At 40.0% G+C, this 17,321-nt stretch overlaps 1 protein-coding gene across 4 annotated transcripts in view; it reads left to right on the top strand.

Moving 5' to 3' along the window:
* The window catches only part of fhod1 (formin homology 2 domain containing 1), a 300,189-nt gene that overhangs the window by 204,924 nt on the left and 77,944 nt on the right, over positions 1–17,321 (top strand). For all 4 annotated transcript variants that reach the window (XM_059992695.1, XM_059992692.1, XM_059992693.1 and 1 more), the window contains exon 10: positions 13,033–13,373. In XM_059992695.1, the coding sequence (XP_059848678.1) occupies positions 13,033–13,373 (341 nt within the window). The remainder of the gene's footprint in view (positions 1–13,032; positions 13,374–17,321) is intronic.

Genomic DNA, 17,321 nt, shown 5'->3' on the forward strand with positions numbered 1-17,321 from the left:
TGCTGTACTCACTGTACACCCATGATTGTGTAGCCAAATTTCCATTAAACTCAATATACAAGTTTGCTGATGATACCACAATTGTAGGCCGTATCTTGGGTAATGATGAGTCTGAGTAGGGGGAGGAAGTTAAGAACCTGGTGGCATGGTGCGAAGCCAATAACCTATCCCTCAATGTCAGCAAGATGAAGGAATTGGTTGTTGACTTTTGTTGGACCACACAACCCCATCTACATTGGTGGTGTACAGGTGCACAGGTGGAACAGGTCAAAAGCTTTAAGTTCCTCAGGGTGAATATTACAAATGACCAGACTTGATCTAAGCAAGCAGAGTCCACTGCCAAGAAGGCCCACCAGCGCCTTTACTTCCTGAAAAAGCTGAAGAAATTTGGCCTGTCCCCTAAAACCCTCACTAGTTTTTATAGATGCACCGTAGAAAGCATCCTTCTAGGGTGCATCACAACCTGGTATGGAAGTTGTCCTGTCCAAGACCGGAAGAAGCTGCAGAAGATCGTGAACATAGCCCAGCCCATCACACAAACCAATCTTCCATCCTTGGACTCACTTTACACCGCACGCTGCCGGAGCAGTGCTGCCAGGATAATCAAGGACAAGACCCACCCAGCCAACACACTTTTTGTCCCACTTCCCTCCGGGAGAAGGTTCAGGAGCCTGAAGATTTGTACAGCCAGATTTGGGGACAGCTTCTTTCCAACTGTGATAAGACTGCTGAACAGATCCTGACCCGGATCTGGGCCATACCTTCCAAATATCCGGACCTGACTTGCACTACCTTACTTTCCCTTTTCTATTTTCTAATTACGATTTATAATTTAAATTTTTATTATATTTACTTTGATTTGTACTTCAGGGAGCACGAAGCGCAGAAACAAATATCACTGTGATGATTGTACGCTCTAGTATCAATTGTTTGGTGACAATAAAGTATAATGATAATTGGCAGAACCTAGAGTGAGTTGATGGGAAACTGAGGAGAACAAATTGGACCAGTGTAAATTGATGATTAGAATAGACTTGGTGGGTTGAAGGGCCTTAACCTTTGAATGCCTCTAAATAGTAGAGCTTAGAACTCCCAACCAAAAGTATGCACCAGTGTGAAACTGGTAGCCAGAGTGTAATGATGATTTATCCTGAAGAGCGATGTTGTGAAGATTAAATGGGGAACTTGGTTGCCTGCTATCTTACCAATGTGATTAATAGATATATGATGGGAGAACATTATTTTTACTCTCACATCGCAGAAGTACACCATGCAAGAATAAAATGTTTGGAAATATATTAAAAAAAATAAACTAACAATAAATATTTGGTAAGAGAGTCACCATGAAATACTTCTTGCTTATTGCAGAAACAGCATCACAGATTAGAGCAGACAATAGGTTGAAGGAGAGAGCACGTGCGTGCGTGCATTTGTTTTACTGGAAAGAGTCTGCCGTCTGCATGTCAATTTATCATTTATACAATGTAAATATTTACAGCGTGCTTTCAGTATTTTAAATTAAAAACATAGTTAATGTGCTGTAAAAATATACTTGTAGGTCTGTGTCCTTCTGTTCCTTCCTACCCATAGTAATCAATTAAACTCACGAATGATGGTGGAAATACTTTTTATTAACCCATACACTCCTGTTGCTGATCTAATACCTGTGTTCCTGAACTTCAGTGTGATTTCCAGTGGTTATTCTAGGAGCAAAACCTTCTCTCCCTAGCCCACCCCATAAGTCCCAGAGAAACATCCCCTTCTACATTGGCAAATAGACTAGGTCACTCTCACTGCACACTGCCCATGGGATGAGTGTACTTGGGACAAAACAGTTGTTCGCCTATTGCAGACTGTGGGTTTGCAAAGAGGGCACAGAGAGAGATGCAAGAGCCTCTGTCATGGTTTATCCAGAACAGCTGCATGAAAGAGGGACCTCTGTTCTACGGACTGTTCGCAGGGACAGTGACGGATGTGAAGTACTACTGGTGAAGGACACATCAAGGAATGCTGCTGACTGGCGTATTCCAGGCTGCAGTGGTACATGCTGAAGGACGTCTAAAGCTTGGTGCAGCCACCGCAAGGGCTTGGTGAGGAAGGACCACAATATAGGATTCTCCGCTACTGGAGAGCCCCTCAAATAGTATAATTGTCTATCACCCCAGAGGACCACATGAGTTGAAACAGTCCTATTGGTCTTAAGGAATGTAATAGAACAAGACTTAACACATTGATTATGAACATAAGGATGAAAAGGCATTCCACAGTTCATTCTCAAAAAATAATTTCTTATGAATAAAGTATATTTTGATATTTAAAAAAAGGCTGGGTGCTACCCAGAGGCAACAATCATAAGTAAAAGCAGAAATGGCTGGCTTCATCGGAGAAATAAATACTTTCAATTTCTCAGTGGTTAAATGCTCATGTATACTGAGCTAATTGAACAGTATTTTGAAACAAATGAGAAACTATAACCAATTTTGCTGAGTGTATTGCGTTAAAGGCATACAGTTAACTTTGAAGTTCAACTGTTCCAATCAAACCAGCAGAAATGAGATTGCTTCTATTGTGAAAGTAATACAGGAACATTTAGAACTGAAACAATTGATGATTGCAGAACATTTTGGATTTCACAAGCAAAATCAAAAGGAAGGGGAATCCATTTTGGCATTGAATTGAAGAGATTGTCTGAGCATTGTCTGTTCAATGATGGTCTTAATGATGTATTGAGAGATGGCTTAGTTTGTGGAATCTTACAAGAAAGCATGGAAAAACGGCTTCTAGCTGAAGCACAACCTGTATTTAAAACAGCAGTTGAAATTGCTGTATCAATGGAAACAGCATGCAGTCAGGAATGAAAGTGAGCGTGAGCAAAATTGCAAAGTCTAAACAGAAACCAGCCTGGCCTAACGAATTGTGTTACCATTGTGACAGGAGATTACATACACTAGAACAATGCAGATTTAAAGGTGAAACTAAGGTGCAGACTAATGCCAGCAAGTAGAACAAAGAGCATGTCAGGTTGATAAAAATACATGGAAAAGAAAAAGCTAAAAAGTCAAGCTATAGTTTCAGAAAGAGCACTAATATGCATGCTGTTTATGAAAACTTTGATAATCAGAGTGAGACAGGACTGGCTAATATTGAGATTTACAATGTGAAAATTAACAATATGGCTTACACCAGAAGTGAACAGCAAATTAATTAAAATAGAATTGGACACTGGATCAGCTGTTTCAGTCATTCTGCAAAATGAGTTTAAACAGCATTTCAAAGAAACTGAACTGAAGCCTGCAGGTATCCAACTGAAAACTTGTACTGGAGACAAGATAACTCCTGACATTTGCAACAGTGAAATACAACACACAACAAGCCACATTGAGCTTGTATGTGGTAAAAACACAGTGACCAGCATTGTGGGCAAACGAGTGGCTGAGACAACTACAACTACAACTTGATCCATCATTTGTATGCCACATACCCTGCAATAAAGTCAACTGAAAGTAAACTAAGGAAGGCACTGGATGATGCCAAAGCTGCCTCTGTGCTAAACACCATGAACTGTTGCCCCATGGAGCAGAGACAGTTGTTGGTGCCAACCTTTGAGCCTCTGGTTGGAAACATATTGGACCCAGGAAGAACCAGGCTGCTCAGAGGAAGCATGAAAGCGATAGTTTTTGTTGGTAACGTATCTGAGAAAGCCTTTGATATGTTAAGCAGGCAGTTACTTGAGAAATGTGACTTAGTTTTAAGCTGGAAGAGTAGTTCAAGGAGCTTCAGGAAAGGTGCAAGCATTCAGCTTTTGTGACTATGAAGAACTAGAATCTACTCTGCGTTCATTAAGGTTATTAAATGAACTTCAAGAGGGAGACAAAAAGCTGCTTGAAAAAGTAGATGTAAAGACCAAAGCCCAGCTGGGTGAATGGAAGGCCAAAAAGAAAGGAGTTGATGGGGATTCAAAAACAGAGAATTCGTCAGATGATGTTGTGGATGAGAAAATCAAGAAGAGAGATCAGACCATTAAGGGAGCAACAGAGTGATTAATAAGTGAATTCTCCAGTGAACTAAGTACACCATCACAAGATCAAGATGAACAGAAAAAGGAGAGAAGAGATAGAGAGAAAGAACATGTGAGAAAGAGGAAGGTGTGAAAGAGAGGAGGAACAAGAGAAAAAATAGAAATGGATCTAAGTCGATCCAAGGAGAGAAAGGCAAAGAAAAGGAGAAGAAAGGTGTCCAGAGCTGTCAGAACCACTCCCTAGAGTCTCAAAGTCAACTCCTACAGCCACCATGGAGGAGTCCCCAGAACCTGAGATTGTTTTACCACCACAAGTCTCACCAGAGTGATCCCCTTTGTCAGGAAGGACATTATCCCAGAGAAGTAAGAAATCCTCCACAGTGATTAAATCTTTTGGTCTGAATGGGACAATTTAAAATTTACAGTGCTGTGGAAGTCTGTAATATTTGTATTATATAGTATACTGTGTACAGTTTATAGCTGAGATACTTCTTTACTAAGTTGGAGTTTATAGCTAAACAGGGAGGTTGTGTGTGTAATATTTCAGTAATATATGAGTAATCTTGTAAATATTTTGTTTGATTAAGCATTCTTTGGTGTTTATATAATTCATTATGGTTAAATGTGAAAATATATGAATTGCATACGCCATTATGTCAACATGTGATAAGCACTCACCCCGCTTAAAGTAAAGAACAAACTAAGACTTGCATTTGTTTCCCTTTCAATTAGTTTAATGTTTTGAAGTTACTGGTAACAATATAGATAAGCTAATAACACAAGCTGGTCCAGAATGACCAAAACATGGCTCATCTCAAGACAAGCATCAGAACTTAAAATTAAAATGAGTATCAAGAACGTAAAAAGTTAGATGGTAACAAGAAACAAGTGTCCAGTTCTTAACAGAAGAAAAGGACACTTCCACTTGTTACAATACTGGCTATTATCTCAGCTCATCAGGGATGTGGATGCACTGGTTGGAGACATTGGCCTCTGGTGCTGATAAGCTCCTTTTCAAATCACCTCCTTGCACACAAGGAATGTAGCAACAGCCTGTGTGCCAATGCATTAACAGGGAAAGTGACAAATAAATAACGAGATTTCACAAGATCCTCAAGAAGGCCTAAACGTCACTAAGCAGCTTCAGGTCAGGCTCACTCGTGATCTTGAGTTATTCTATTAATGGAAACTGGGCAGGTTCAACCTTGGAGCAATCTGAGAGCAACTGTATATTCAGAGCAGAGCTAGAAAAGATTTTCAGATATCATGGAAAAAGGGATATGGGTTGGTTCAGGAAAATAATGTTTCCTGAACACAACATTATCCAATGACTTACCTTGCATATTCTAATGGTATGTACCATTTTGTTCATGACTGTTTATTTTCAAAGCCTAAGAGAGTAAAACCTATTAATATCCATTTGCCAATTGGAAGTGTGACTGATCGGAAAGGATGCAAAATTAAAGCATTTACCACCTGATGAAAACCTGTTCTCAAATTCAGAAGAAAAAATGGACTACTGGAATATTGGCAAGAGGAATTGGTTCATTATTTATAGCAAAACCCTTATGGCTTTCTCTTATTTTTCAAATGCCTTGTGTACTTCATGGCATTGTTGTTAGTACATTGTAATTCTGGCTTTGGACAACTAAAACAAAAACACTGTGGATTACAGGTGCTAAATAAAACTGGTTTAATATGCAGGTGGCCATGTAAGTTTGGCAAGTGGATTTATAGATATCAACTGGATCTGAAAGTGCGCGCGCACGCACACACACGATTTTAACAAGGAGTGTATTCAAAATGGTGATGTACAAATGATTTCATGCAGTTTTTAAGTTGGAATGGTTGGCATTTCTAAGGTGAAGCAATTTGGCATTAATGCTGTGGGAGTCTGTTTTTTTACTTTGGAACTGCTTACATTACTCTTCATTCCTTTAGTTTTTCCGTGTGGTTTGGCCTACATGTAAAATTTTGATAAATTGCTATGTTTCTCGGTAATTAGCTCCTCACTAAACACTCCACATTTTTTTTCTGTATTTCTATTTTATTCTGAGCACTAAAATTCTAAATATTTAATAATCTCATTGCTTGGAATTATATGATACTTGGGTACAATGACTTATGACAAAGTTAGTTAGATCAAAATATGATGTCATAACCAGCCAGTAACTGTTGTGTGATGTGTTTTTGAATGGTTGTTGATGCCTGCGTGGCATTACTTTGATTTATGTTTCCTTATAAGGTATAACTGAGTTATTTTTAGAATTTTCTGAAACAATCACTATTTCTGCTTTCACTGTCCATTTAGGAAGTATTGTGTAACGGTGATCCTTTCTAGGATTGGACCACATTGTCATCTTTCCAGATAACCATCAGCTTTTACATTTTAGCCACCACTTCAAAAGTTTGTTTTGAAACTGATTCACTCTCTTTATATTTAAACAAGCATATTTGCAGAACAAAATGTAAGCAGCTGCTGAAATGTCCTGATCCAGCCCATGAATGTAAATGAACAAGCAAAAAACAGAATAAAGCCTATTTTATAGGGCATTTAATTACATATAAAATAGTTTCTTGCTTTCCTCCAGATCTACCATTGCCTTTGTTGTTCCCGTGATATGTAACTGTTAGAGTCAGAGAGAAGTACAGCACAGAAACAGACCCCCTTGGCTCATCTAGTCCATGCTGAAACCATTTAAACTGCCTAGTCCCAATGACCTGCACTGGGACTACAGCCTCCATACCCCTATTATCTCTGTATCTATCCAAACTTCACCTAAACATTGGAATTGAGCTCACATGAATCACTTGTGCAGACAGCTCATTCCACACTCACACTGAGTGTGGGTGAAGAAGTTTCCCCTCATGTTCCCCTTAAACTTCTCACCTATCACCTTTAACCTATGACCTCTGGCTGTAGTCCCACCCACCCTCAGTGAAAAAAGCCTGCTTACTTTTTCCCTATCTATACCACTCATAATTTTGTATACCACTATCAAATCACCTCTCAATCTGAAATGAAATGAAATATTTTTATTGTCATTGCATATTACAATTTTCACGCACCGATACAGCGAAAATGAGTTTGCAACTCTCGTACTCAATGCTATAAAACAACAAATAAAATAAATAAACAATAAATAAAATCAAGTAACCAGCCAGTACCAGCAATGTCCAGCAGTACAAAAGTGCAACTCAGATGCATGACAGCCATAAAGCCAGTATTAAAAGTAGCAATATAACAAATTTATGGATGATGCTTGATCGATTAGTTCAGAGCAATTATAGCTCTGAGGAAAAAGCTATTTTTCAGTCTGGAAGTGCAGGCATAGAAAATCTTATAATGTCTGCCAGATGTAAGACGTTCAAACAGATGATTGCATGGGTGTGTATTGTCCTTACAGATGCTTGTAGATTTCCTTAGGCAGCGTGAGCTGTAGGTGTCCTCCAGGGCTGGGAGCTGTGTCCTGATGATCTTCTGTGCGCTAGAGACGACCCACTGAAGTGCTTTCCTATCAGCTGCTGTACATCTGAGATACCACACAGAGATGCAGTATGTTAAGATGCTCTCTATGGTGCAGCGGTAAAAGGTCACCAGCATCTGTTCAGTTAGACCAGCTTTCTTCAGTATCCTGAGGAAAAACAAGCATTGTTGTGCTTTCTTAACAATTGTTGTGGTGTTAGTGGACCATGCAAGGTCTTTTGAGGTATGTATTCCCAGAAACCTGAAACTGGACACTCTCTCCACTATGTCTCCGTTAATGTAGCCTGGAGCATACTCGTCATCCTGTGACTTTCCAAAGTTGATAATTAGCTCCTTAGTCTTTGCTGTATTAAGAGACAGGTTGTTCTCTGAGCACCATCTCACTAAGTTCTGTACCTCCACTCTGTACACTCAATCTTCTACGTTGTAAAGAATACTGTAAAGAATACTATTCAGCCCTCCCTTATAACTCGGGTCCTCCAGACCCAGAAATATCCTTGTAATTTTTTTCTGTATTCTGTATTAACATCTTATCTGTAGATAAGTGACCACCGCAATCTGAAGGTAGAGCGTTCCTATGAAACGGTTTGTAATCCGAAATGCCGTGAAGCGAAGAAGCAATTGCCATTAATTTATATGGGAAAATTTTTGGAGCGTTCCCAGACCCAAAAAAAATAACCTACCAAATCAAAGCAAATAACACATAAAGCCTAAAATAACACTAACATGTAGTAAAAGCAGGAATGATATAATAAATTTACATGCTATATAAAGTAAAAATATTGTAATTACGGTGTAGTTTCACTTATCAAACTCGGGAAGGCAGCGAACCAAAATCGATCTGGAGAAAAAAATTGGCACATACATGCATCCGTGAGTACGTGTGTACGCAGATATGCACGCAAGTGGGTACGTGTGTACGCACATACGCACGTAAACGCATGCGCAAACAACTGTCTGCACAAGGCTTCACGGTCATGGTAGTCTTTCTTGGGGTAAACACACGTATAAAGCGGGCGTCTTTTTTTCGTAAAAGCAAAAATCCTCTTTGGTTAGCAAAAACAGGTACTAATGTAAGTCTTTTGTAACAGCGAGCGGTTGTAAATCGAACGTTTGAAAAGCAGGGGCCACCTGTACCCCAAATTACAGCTCGCCAACGTCTTGTATGACTTCAACAAAACAGCCCATCTCCTGTATTCAGTGCTTTGATTTTTGAAGGTCATTGTGTAAAAAGTTTTCTTTACGAATGTGATGCCACTTTCAATGAATTATGGACCTGTATTCCTAGATCCCTCTGTTCTACCACACTCCTTACGGTAGGTTGGTCCTACTGAAGTGCAAAACCTCACACTTGTCTGCATTAAATTCCATCTGCCATTTTCACCCTATTTTTCCAGCTGATGCAGATCCCTCTGCAAGCCACAATAGCCTTCACTGCTGTTCCCTACATCCCCAGCCTTGATGTCATCTGCAAATTTGCTGATCCAGTTAACTGCATCATCATCCATATCAATGATATAGATGACAAACAGCAACGAGCCCAGCACCGATCCCTGCAGCACACCACTAGTCACAGGCCCTCAGTCAAAGAGGCAATCATCCACTACCACTCTCTGGCTTCTCCCACAAAGCTAAAGTCTAATCTAATTCACCACTTCATCCTGAATGCTGAGTGAATGCATCTTCTTAACCAGTTTTCACATGGGACCTTGTCAAATGCCTTACTCAGGTCCATGTAGACAACATCCACTGCCTCTGCCTTCATCTACTTCCCTGGTAACTTCCTCAAAACTCTGAAAGATTGGTTAGATATGACCTACCATGCACAAAGCTGTACTGTTTACCCTTAATCAGTCCACGTCTATTCCAATATTTAAATATCCGGTCCGTTAGAATATCTTCTAATAACTTTCCCACAGATGATGTTAGACTCACTGGCCTATAATTTCCTGGTTTCTGTTCGGAGTCTTTTTAAAATAGTGGAACAACACTGGCTATCCTCCAATCCTCTGGTACCTCGCCTATCTCTGCTAGGACCCCAGTAATTTCTGCACTTGCTTCCCATAGGGTCAGAGGGAACATCTTGTGTGGCCCTGGGGATTTATCCACCCTGATTTGCCTCGGGGTAGCAAACACTTCCTTCTGTGCAAACTGTACAGGGCCCTGAAGGTGATGGCACTTTGCCTTTCTTCTACAGACCCTGTATCTGTCTCCTGAGACAAAGAAGTTCCCCATCTGTTTTGACTCCACACATGGATTACCATTCTGGTCTTCGGAAGGACCAATTCTGTCCCTAGCAATCCTTTTGCTCTGAACACACCTTAGAATCCCTTAGATTCTCCTTCACCTTGTCTGCTAGAGCAACTTCATGCCACCTTTTAGCCTTCATGATTTCTTTTTTAAGTGTTCTCTTATATTTCTTGCACTCCATAAGTACCTAATTTGTTCCTGCTTGCCTATACCTGTTAATCAGGGCTTCAATATCTCCTGAAAATCAAGGTTCCTTACACTTGTTATCTTAACCTTTTATTCTGACAGGCACATACAGGCTTTGTACTCTCAAAATTTTGTTTTTGAAAGCCTCCCACTTTCCAAGTACACCTTTGCCAGAAAACAGCCTGTCACAATTCACACCTGCCAGATCATTTACAACACCATCAAAATCGGTCTTTCTCCAATTTAGAATCTCAACCCACGGACCAGTCCTATCTTTTTGCATATTTACTTTAAATCTAATGGCATTGTGGTCAATGGATACAAAGTGTTTCCCATCACAAACTTCTGTCACCTGCCCTCTCTCATTCCCTAATAGCAGATCCAGTATTACACATTCTCTCATTGGGACTTCTACGTACTGATGAAGGAAATTTTTTCCTGAACACAGTAAGTCTCCTTTTCCATCCACAGTAAGGCCTGTTGGAAGTTGCTATATCACTTATTCATAGCCCTATTGTGAGAGAAAGGGAGCTAAATGCTTAGCAAAAAGAATAGTGTGTTCCTGGCTGAGGTTTCTGATTCTAGTCACCTTAAAAGTATGCTATTAAAGAAAGGAAATTGTTGCCCAAGTTTAAGCATGTACCCTCTTTGTAATCTAATCAAATTAAGGCTTTTAGACCATTAAACAGAATTCACTAGTTGGTTGTTATTTTAATATTTCATTTATATGTTACCTGAGATCTGATAACTTGTATTAACATGGCATGATTATTGTTGGGAACCATCTCTGGCATTGTCAAATCAAGTCTGGTTCAGTATCACAAAGGAAGCTATTCAGTTGTTAGGATCCTTGGCTGAAAATGCAGATTTTAAAGGCAGGACAAAAGGGTTATGGAGAGATCAGAGCTTGGAGTTGAAAAGCGTAGCAGTCAATGGTGGAGATTGAAAATCCGACAGTGCAAAGTTGCTTGTGTTAGCTTATTCCATGAGGCAGCACAGTAGCGTAGACATTAGCACAATCGCCTTACAGCACCAGTGGTCACCAATATGGATTTGATTCCAGCCACTGTCTGTAAGGAGTTGGTACATTCTCCCCATGACCACGTGGGTTTCTCCTGGGTGCACTGCTTTCCTCCTGCGTTCCAAAGGCATACAGTTAGGGTTAGTAAGTTGTGAGCATACTTTGTTCCTGAGGGATGGTCAGCACAATCCTTGGACTGTTGGTCATTAACGCAAAATGATGTATGCTTTGATGTACGTGTGACAAACAAAGCCAATTTTCATCTTTTTTATTTGCTTATCCCAAGGACGGGATTGTATAGTGGAGGAGTCTGGGGCTTGATTTCAGATTGAAGGTAACTGGGGTTGGGGGTTTTGGAGTGAGGATTGCTGTACTGGGGATATTGGACAAATGGTTTGGGTAGGTGGGAGTCAATGCAAGGTTGGCTGAGGATGTTTACGGAAAGTTGGTGGGAGTGGTGGATAATTGGTGGCTCAGGAAATCTGCAGCATGGTGATGGATAAGACTAATCAATGATGCAAGTCACTTATCTGGAAAAGAAAGGGTATCAGACCTGGTTGGATCGGGCCCTTAGTAACTGTGTGAGGTCTCAAAGCAACAGTTGTGCTAGTACTCTTGTTGCCCCATAAGTGAGGGGATAATAGCAAGTGAGCATTGGATGTTGCTTGATGCCACTGCAACTATCCAGCAGCCTCTGAGCTTGTGCATGGAAATATCAACAAGTGTAATCCGCAGCCTTCGACTCAGTCCTGGAAATTGCCTTCAGTCTTGCATTCTTGCTTTAGTTTAGAGTGACTTTCATTCTGGAAGAAGAGGTAAAGTCATTACTTATTATCCACCATCTCCAAATCTCGTGTATAAAAGTTGATTAGCAGGAAATCCTTTGAAAGAAATGAAAATATAATTTATGTTATTCGTCTCACACATGATGGTAAGTTAAGTGGTTAAGGCAGTGGACTCATAGCCTAGTGGCTCAGATGAACAAGCCATTTAAGAGTTCAGGCCAGCGTGCTCCTGTTAGGGTGAAGAGCAGACATACCAAATTCAGCAATGAGAGATATCAAGGCTCTGGTCAGGAAAAACAAAGAAGTAAATATCACTTTTAGGCAGCAGAGTACATTTGGATTCCTCAATGAATATAAAAAGATTAAGGACAGGTTTAAGAGGGAAATCAGGAGGACTACAAAAGGGTATGATATGGACTTGGTAGGCAGGGTTAAAGATAATCCCCAGAGAATCTTCATTTATATTAACAGGAAAAAGGTGAATAGGTAGAGGCAAGGTCTTCTCAAAAACCATCAGGGACCACCATGTGTGGAGCCATAAAAGATCGGATTGCTGCCTGGACTAGAGGGCTTAAGTGAAAGGGCAAGGTTGGCCATGCTGGATCTTTACTTCTTGGAGCACAAGAGAAAGAGAGGTGACCTCCTAGAAGTTTATTAAATTGTGAAGGGTATAGATAAGGTATGGTCATAGCCTTTTCCCCAGAGTTGGGCAGTCTAAAATAGAGAGCAGAGATACAAGAAGGGTGAGATTTAAAGGAGACATATGAGATAACGTCTTTACACAGAGGGCAGTGAGTACCTGGAATGAGGTGCTAGAGGAAGTGGACAAGATGGGTATAATAGAGGCATGAGGATGGGTGCCTGGAGGAAAGAGGACTGGAGGGTTATAGCAGAGAAGATGCTCTGTTTGGCATGGTCCAAGTTGACCAAAGGGCTGTTTTCATACAGCATCATTCCATCACTTAAGGCAGCCCTGTTGAAATCTCACCCTGGCATCCGCAAATGATATATTCAGTGAATAATTTGGAACTTGAAATAAAACTAGTAATGGTGTAGTCAATGATGATTGCCATTAGTTAGTTCACTGATTGCACTGGGGAGAAAACCTGACATTTTGTAGGAGATCCAGGCCCTATGAATATTGTTGACTCTGAAGTGGCCCAGCAGCCAGTGAGTTTGAGGGAATTTAGAGGTGGGCAGTAAATACTGGCATTGTTGGTGTTGCCCAGACAACTTTGTTTCTTTCCTCTCCAACAAAAATGAACAGTGTTTTCTCTTTATCCAGAATGCGCTGAAGCACGAGGATGGTGAAGATGATGGGAACACTCCAAATGCACGGCGGGATAGAAGGAAGCTGACTGCTAATGTCGATGATGGACGAAAAAACAGACGATCTGCAGGACAAAATATGGCCGAGCTGACACCAACCAGGCCAGCGGAGGCTACTGTTCACAAACTCGCCCCTGAAGGAATGAGCCCCAGCAGTCACACAACATATGACATTAAGTCTTCAAAGGCGATTTACATCCATCCAGAGCAACCTGACAACCAAACACAACCTACAATAACTTCAACCGCACCTGCAAGCCCAGAAAGAGACCTAAACTCGCCATCTGCAAACCAAGAGTAAGTTGCTGTTTTGTATAAAATTGGTTTGTTATTGCTAATGGTTTTATGCTGGGTAGAGTGCATGTCATTTGATGCTATAGTATAGTTATGAATGTAAACTTTGACCACTAAGAGGCAATGCTGAGGTCCAACTATACCAAATAAGTGAATGAGCATTTTTGTTTAGAAGATTGAGTGTAGTGAACCATTCCCCTACTTTACTAATATCTATATTTTTCAATAAAAGTAATTGATAACCTATAAAACAATTTGGGCCATTCACAGATTATGGAATATGCTGGATAAATGTGCATGCTTTCTTGTTTTAAGCTTGCAGATCTTTGCAGCTGTTGCTCATTTTAAAATTTGTTCCAGTTATACCAGTTCAGCTGTATTTTAAAGAGGAGAGTCAATTAGTTGTCAATAATACTACCAACTAAGAAGAATTTAATGTGTTTAATTCATTGAATAATGCATATCACTGCATAGCATATAGTTCAGTGGTTACGCATCCCAGAGAAAAAATCCATGATATTATGACGGTACAAATGTATTTTAATTGATTGTGCTGATCTTGGAATTTTTAGCCCCTTGCCTTCTAACTACAGAGTAGTACTTTCTGCTCGGATTTGTATAAAAGTCGAAAGCAAAAGGCAGATTAGTTTCCAGCCTAACAGGAAGCATTACTGTGTTGAAAGCTAGCTAATTAAGATACTTCAATCCTGAAGAAGGGTCTCGGCCGAAATGTTTACTCTTTTCCATAGATGCTGCTTGACCTGCTGAGTTCCTCCAGTATTTTGTGTGGGTTCAAATACTGTTATATTACTTATATTGGAGTTGACTTAATATTTTTGATGTTAATATTTTCTCCTTCATTTGATCCCCTAGATTGAGTTGAGTCCAGAAGCAAAATTGGACTTTTGTGTGTCTGAGGCATTTTTCATACCCATACATGAAAGTCTAAATGTAACCTAACTTCACCATGCCTTGTAGAAATATTCCTGCTGCCCTGTTCTGGACAACTGGATTGTCAAAATGGGAAGAATCCACGGCCTGCCTGACGTTCCAGGTTTAGAGGGCATTAGGCCTTGAACATCAGTGTAATGGAATGGGACTCCTTGCTCTGAAGTGGCAAGTTCTTAGTGCCTGTTTCAGGATAATGAAAATAGTTTTTTTCTACTGTGCTATGTATTTACACCATAGTAATTGTCCAGAACTAAATACCAAAATTCAGTGCCAAGGAACAAAACTAATATAATTTATAACAATCATGTTAATGACTTTTACAACACACATGGTTTCCAACTGAGCCACTAAAGCCAGAAATCTCTCCTCTGTTCTGAGTTAACTGATCAGAGTTGGGGTAGAAGTAGAGTTGATTCATTGTCTTTGGTGCCCATGGATAATGGAGAAGGGAATTGAAAAGGCTAAGGCTTGGCTCAAACCTTGACGGTGTCCTGCATTGTCTAACAGCCCTTAATCTCTTAATCGCCAGAAATGGAAAGTGTTGCCAGGCAGCATCTGTGGAGTGAGAAACAGTCAATGCTTCATGCCCGTGATGTGAAATAAATCATAGTTATTTTCTTCCTTTCAATTAGATGCCTGACTTCTGTATCACTGGAGTGTGTTCATAGGATTGTAACTCTAGGAATCTCCAAGGAAGTGAAAGCTAATTGTTGAGGAAATGAACATAGTCCTAATGACAGAAAATAATGCCTACATACAATACATGGTTACATCACGGAATGAAGATACTTGGAAACATGTAAGAAGTGGAAATAGATATTCCCAATCTCTCCCATTTTGTAGTGTATTCTGATTTTGTGTGTCGACCCTGTGCACTTTCCCTATATTACATGATATTTTTTAATTGTGCAACATTAAACAAACCCTCACTGGCAGTAATCTCCAGCAGGCATAGACTGACATTGGAAGAATTGATAGGTTATATAAAATTCTCATTCCTTGGATCTGCCAATAGACTTTGACTTCTGTAAAGTAAAAAAAATATAATCATTAAAAATACAAATGCAAAAGTTAAATATCAGCAAAGATGGTATTTGTAATTAGATACTGTATATCTACATCTTTGTTGTATTCCTGAAAGAAATACATATTTTCTGGTTTGCATCTGTTGCAGTCTGGACAGTATTAAATCATGCAGTTACATGCAGTTGTTAGGATGTAGAATTTGCTGCCTGAAAGGGCGGTGGAAGCAAATACAATAACTTTCTGAGGGAATTGGACATATGCCGCAAAGGAAAGTGTTGCAAAGGGGAAAGAGGCAAAGTGGATCATGCTTTCAAAGGGATGACATGATTCTGCCCTGCACCTTTTGCTCTATGGTATGCATTAATTTGTACCCACAAGGCTGACAGGTGTTTCAAATGATTGTTTCATCTTTGAAGTATTGTGCATTGCATCATGGCTGATCATTTGCCAATGAAAAGAACTGGAAATTGTTTATTATTTTCCTGTCATGATAGCCCTATATTCATTAACTAAGAGTTAGAATACCCTCATCATTTATGAAAAAGACTGTTACAATACAAATGCTGGTCACAATGATCATTACTTAATGTAGATGAACATAAATCACTATTTACTGTAGGCAGCAATGCTAGTTTACAGAAAATAAGCTATCAAAACCTAGACCTTGCTTCTCACTGCAATTAAACATACTAAAGACTGTATGTAAAATCCATATAGATAAAATCTATATTGCCACTAATGGGAAACTTTAGATTTCAAACAATTTTAAAATACATTCTTCTTCTACTTCCTAGTGCCTAATGTTTAATTTAAAAATTCATATGCAGTATAACAGCTGCACTTGGCATGTTCAGCTTTCTGCATTGTCGAGGATCCCTTCCCACAATCTCTTTGACCTCCTTCCATCAGGCAAATAGAAATGCTGCATAAGAACAAGGACTAATATGATGGACAACAGCTTCTTCCTCCAGGCTGTGAGACTTCTGAACACCCTGCTACCTCCCAGTACACTTTATGACAGCGCCAGTAGAAGTATACTGTTATATATTTTAACTGTATGTCATATATGCATATAACATGCATCTACAGAATACTTATTTATCTGTTAATATTATTCTATGTGCTGTTTGTGATGAATGCACCCTGTTTTGCACTTTGGTTCCTGAGGAACGTTGTTTCATTTAGTTGTACCGTTGAATGACAATGAATTGAACTTGAACAATCCAGCTTCATACTGGTTTGGAAGCTTGTTGACTAGTACCGAGGGGATGGTGGTGTTCAATGCCAAGCTGCAATAGACAAACGACAGCCTAATGTATGTTTTGCTGTTGTCCAGATGCTCCAAAGCTGTCTAGAGAGCCAGTGACATTGTATCCACTGTAGACCTGTTGCGCTGGTAGGCAAATTGCAGTGGGGCCTGGTCATTACTCCGGCAGGAGTTAATTCCAGCCATGACCAACAACTCAAAGCACTTCATCACGGCAGATGTGACTGTTACCAGCAATTGTTATTAGGGCAGTTTATCATGTTCTTCTTGGGCACTGGTATGATTACTGCCCTTTTGAAGCAGGTTGGACCCTCTGACTGCAGCAGTAAGAGGTAAAAGCTGCCCCTGAACATTCCAGCACAGATTTTCAGTACCATGCCAATTACATCATTAGGGCCTGCCAGCTTGCATTGGTTCACCATCTTGAAGTTTGTTCTGACATCAGCCTTCAAGACAGATAACAGGTTGCCAGATGCTGTGGGGATTTGCAGAGGCACAATGCTACTCTCTCTTTCAAAGCATGCATAACGTGGGTTGACCTCATTGCAGAGTGAAACACCATTGCTAACAATGCTATTAAGTTTCACGTTATAGGGAGTATTGGCGTGCAAACCCTGCCACAGCCGTTGTGCATGTCTAACTTCATATGGAATTGTCTTTTTGCTCTCACAATAGATTTCCATAGGTCATACCTGGACCTCCTGTAG

The sequence above is a fragment of the Hypanus sabinus genome, chromosome 17 (genome assembly GCF_030144855.1).
Source record: "Hypanus sabinus isolate sHypSab1 chromosome 17, sHypSab1.hap1, whole genome shotgun sequence".
NCBI classification, from domain to species: domain Eukaryota; kingdom Metazoa; phylum Chordata; class Chondrichthyes; order Myliobatiformes; family Dasyatidae; genus Hypanus; species Hypanus sabinus.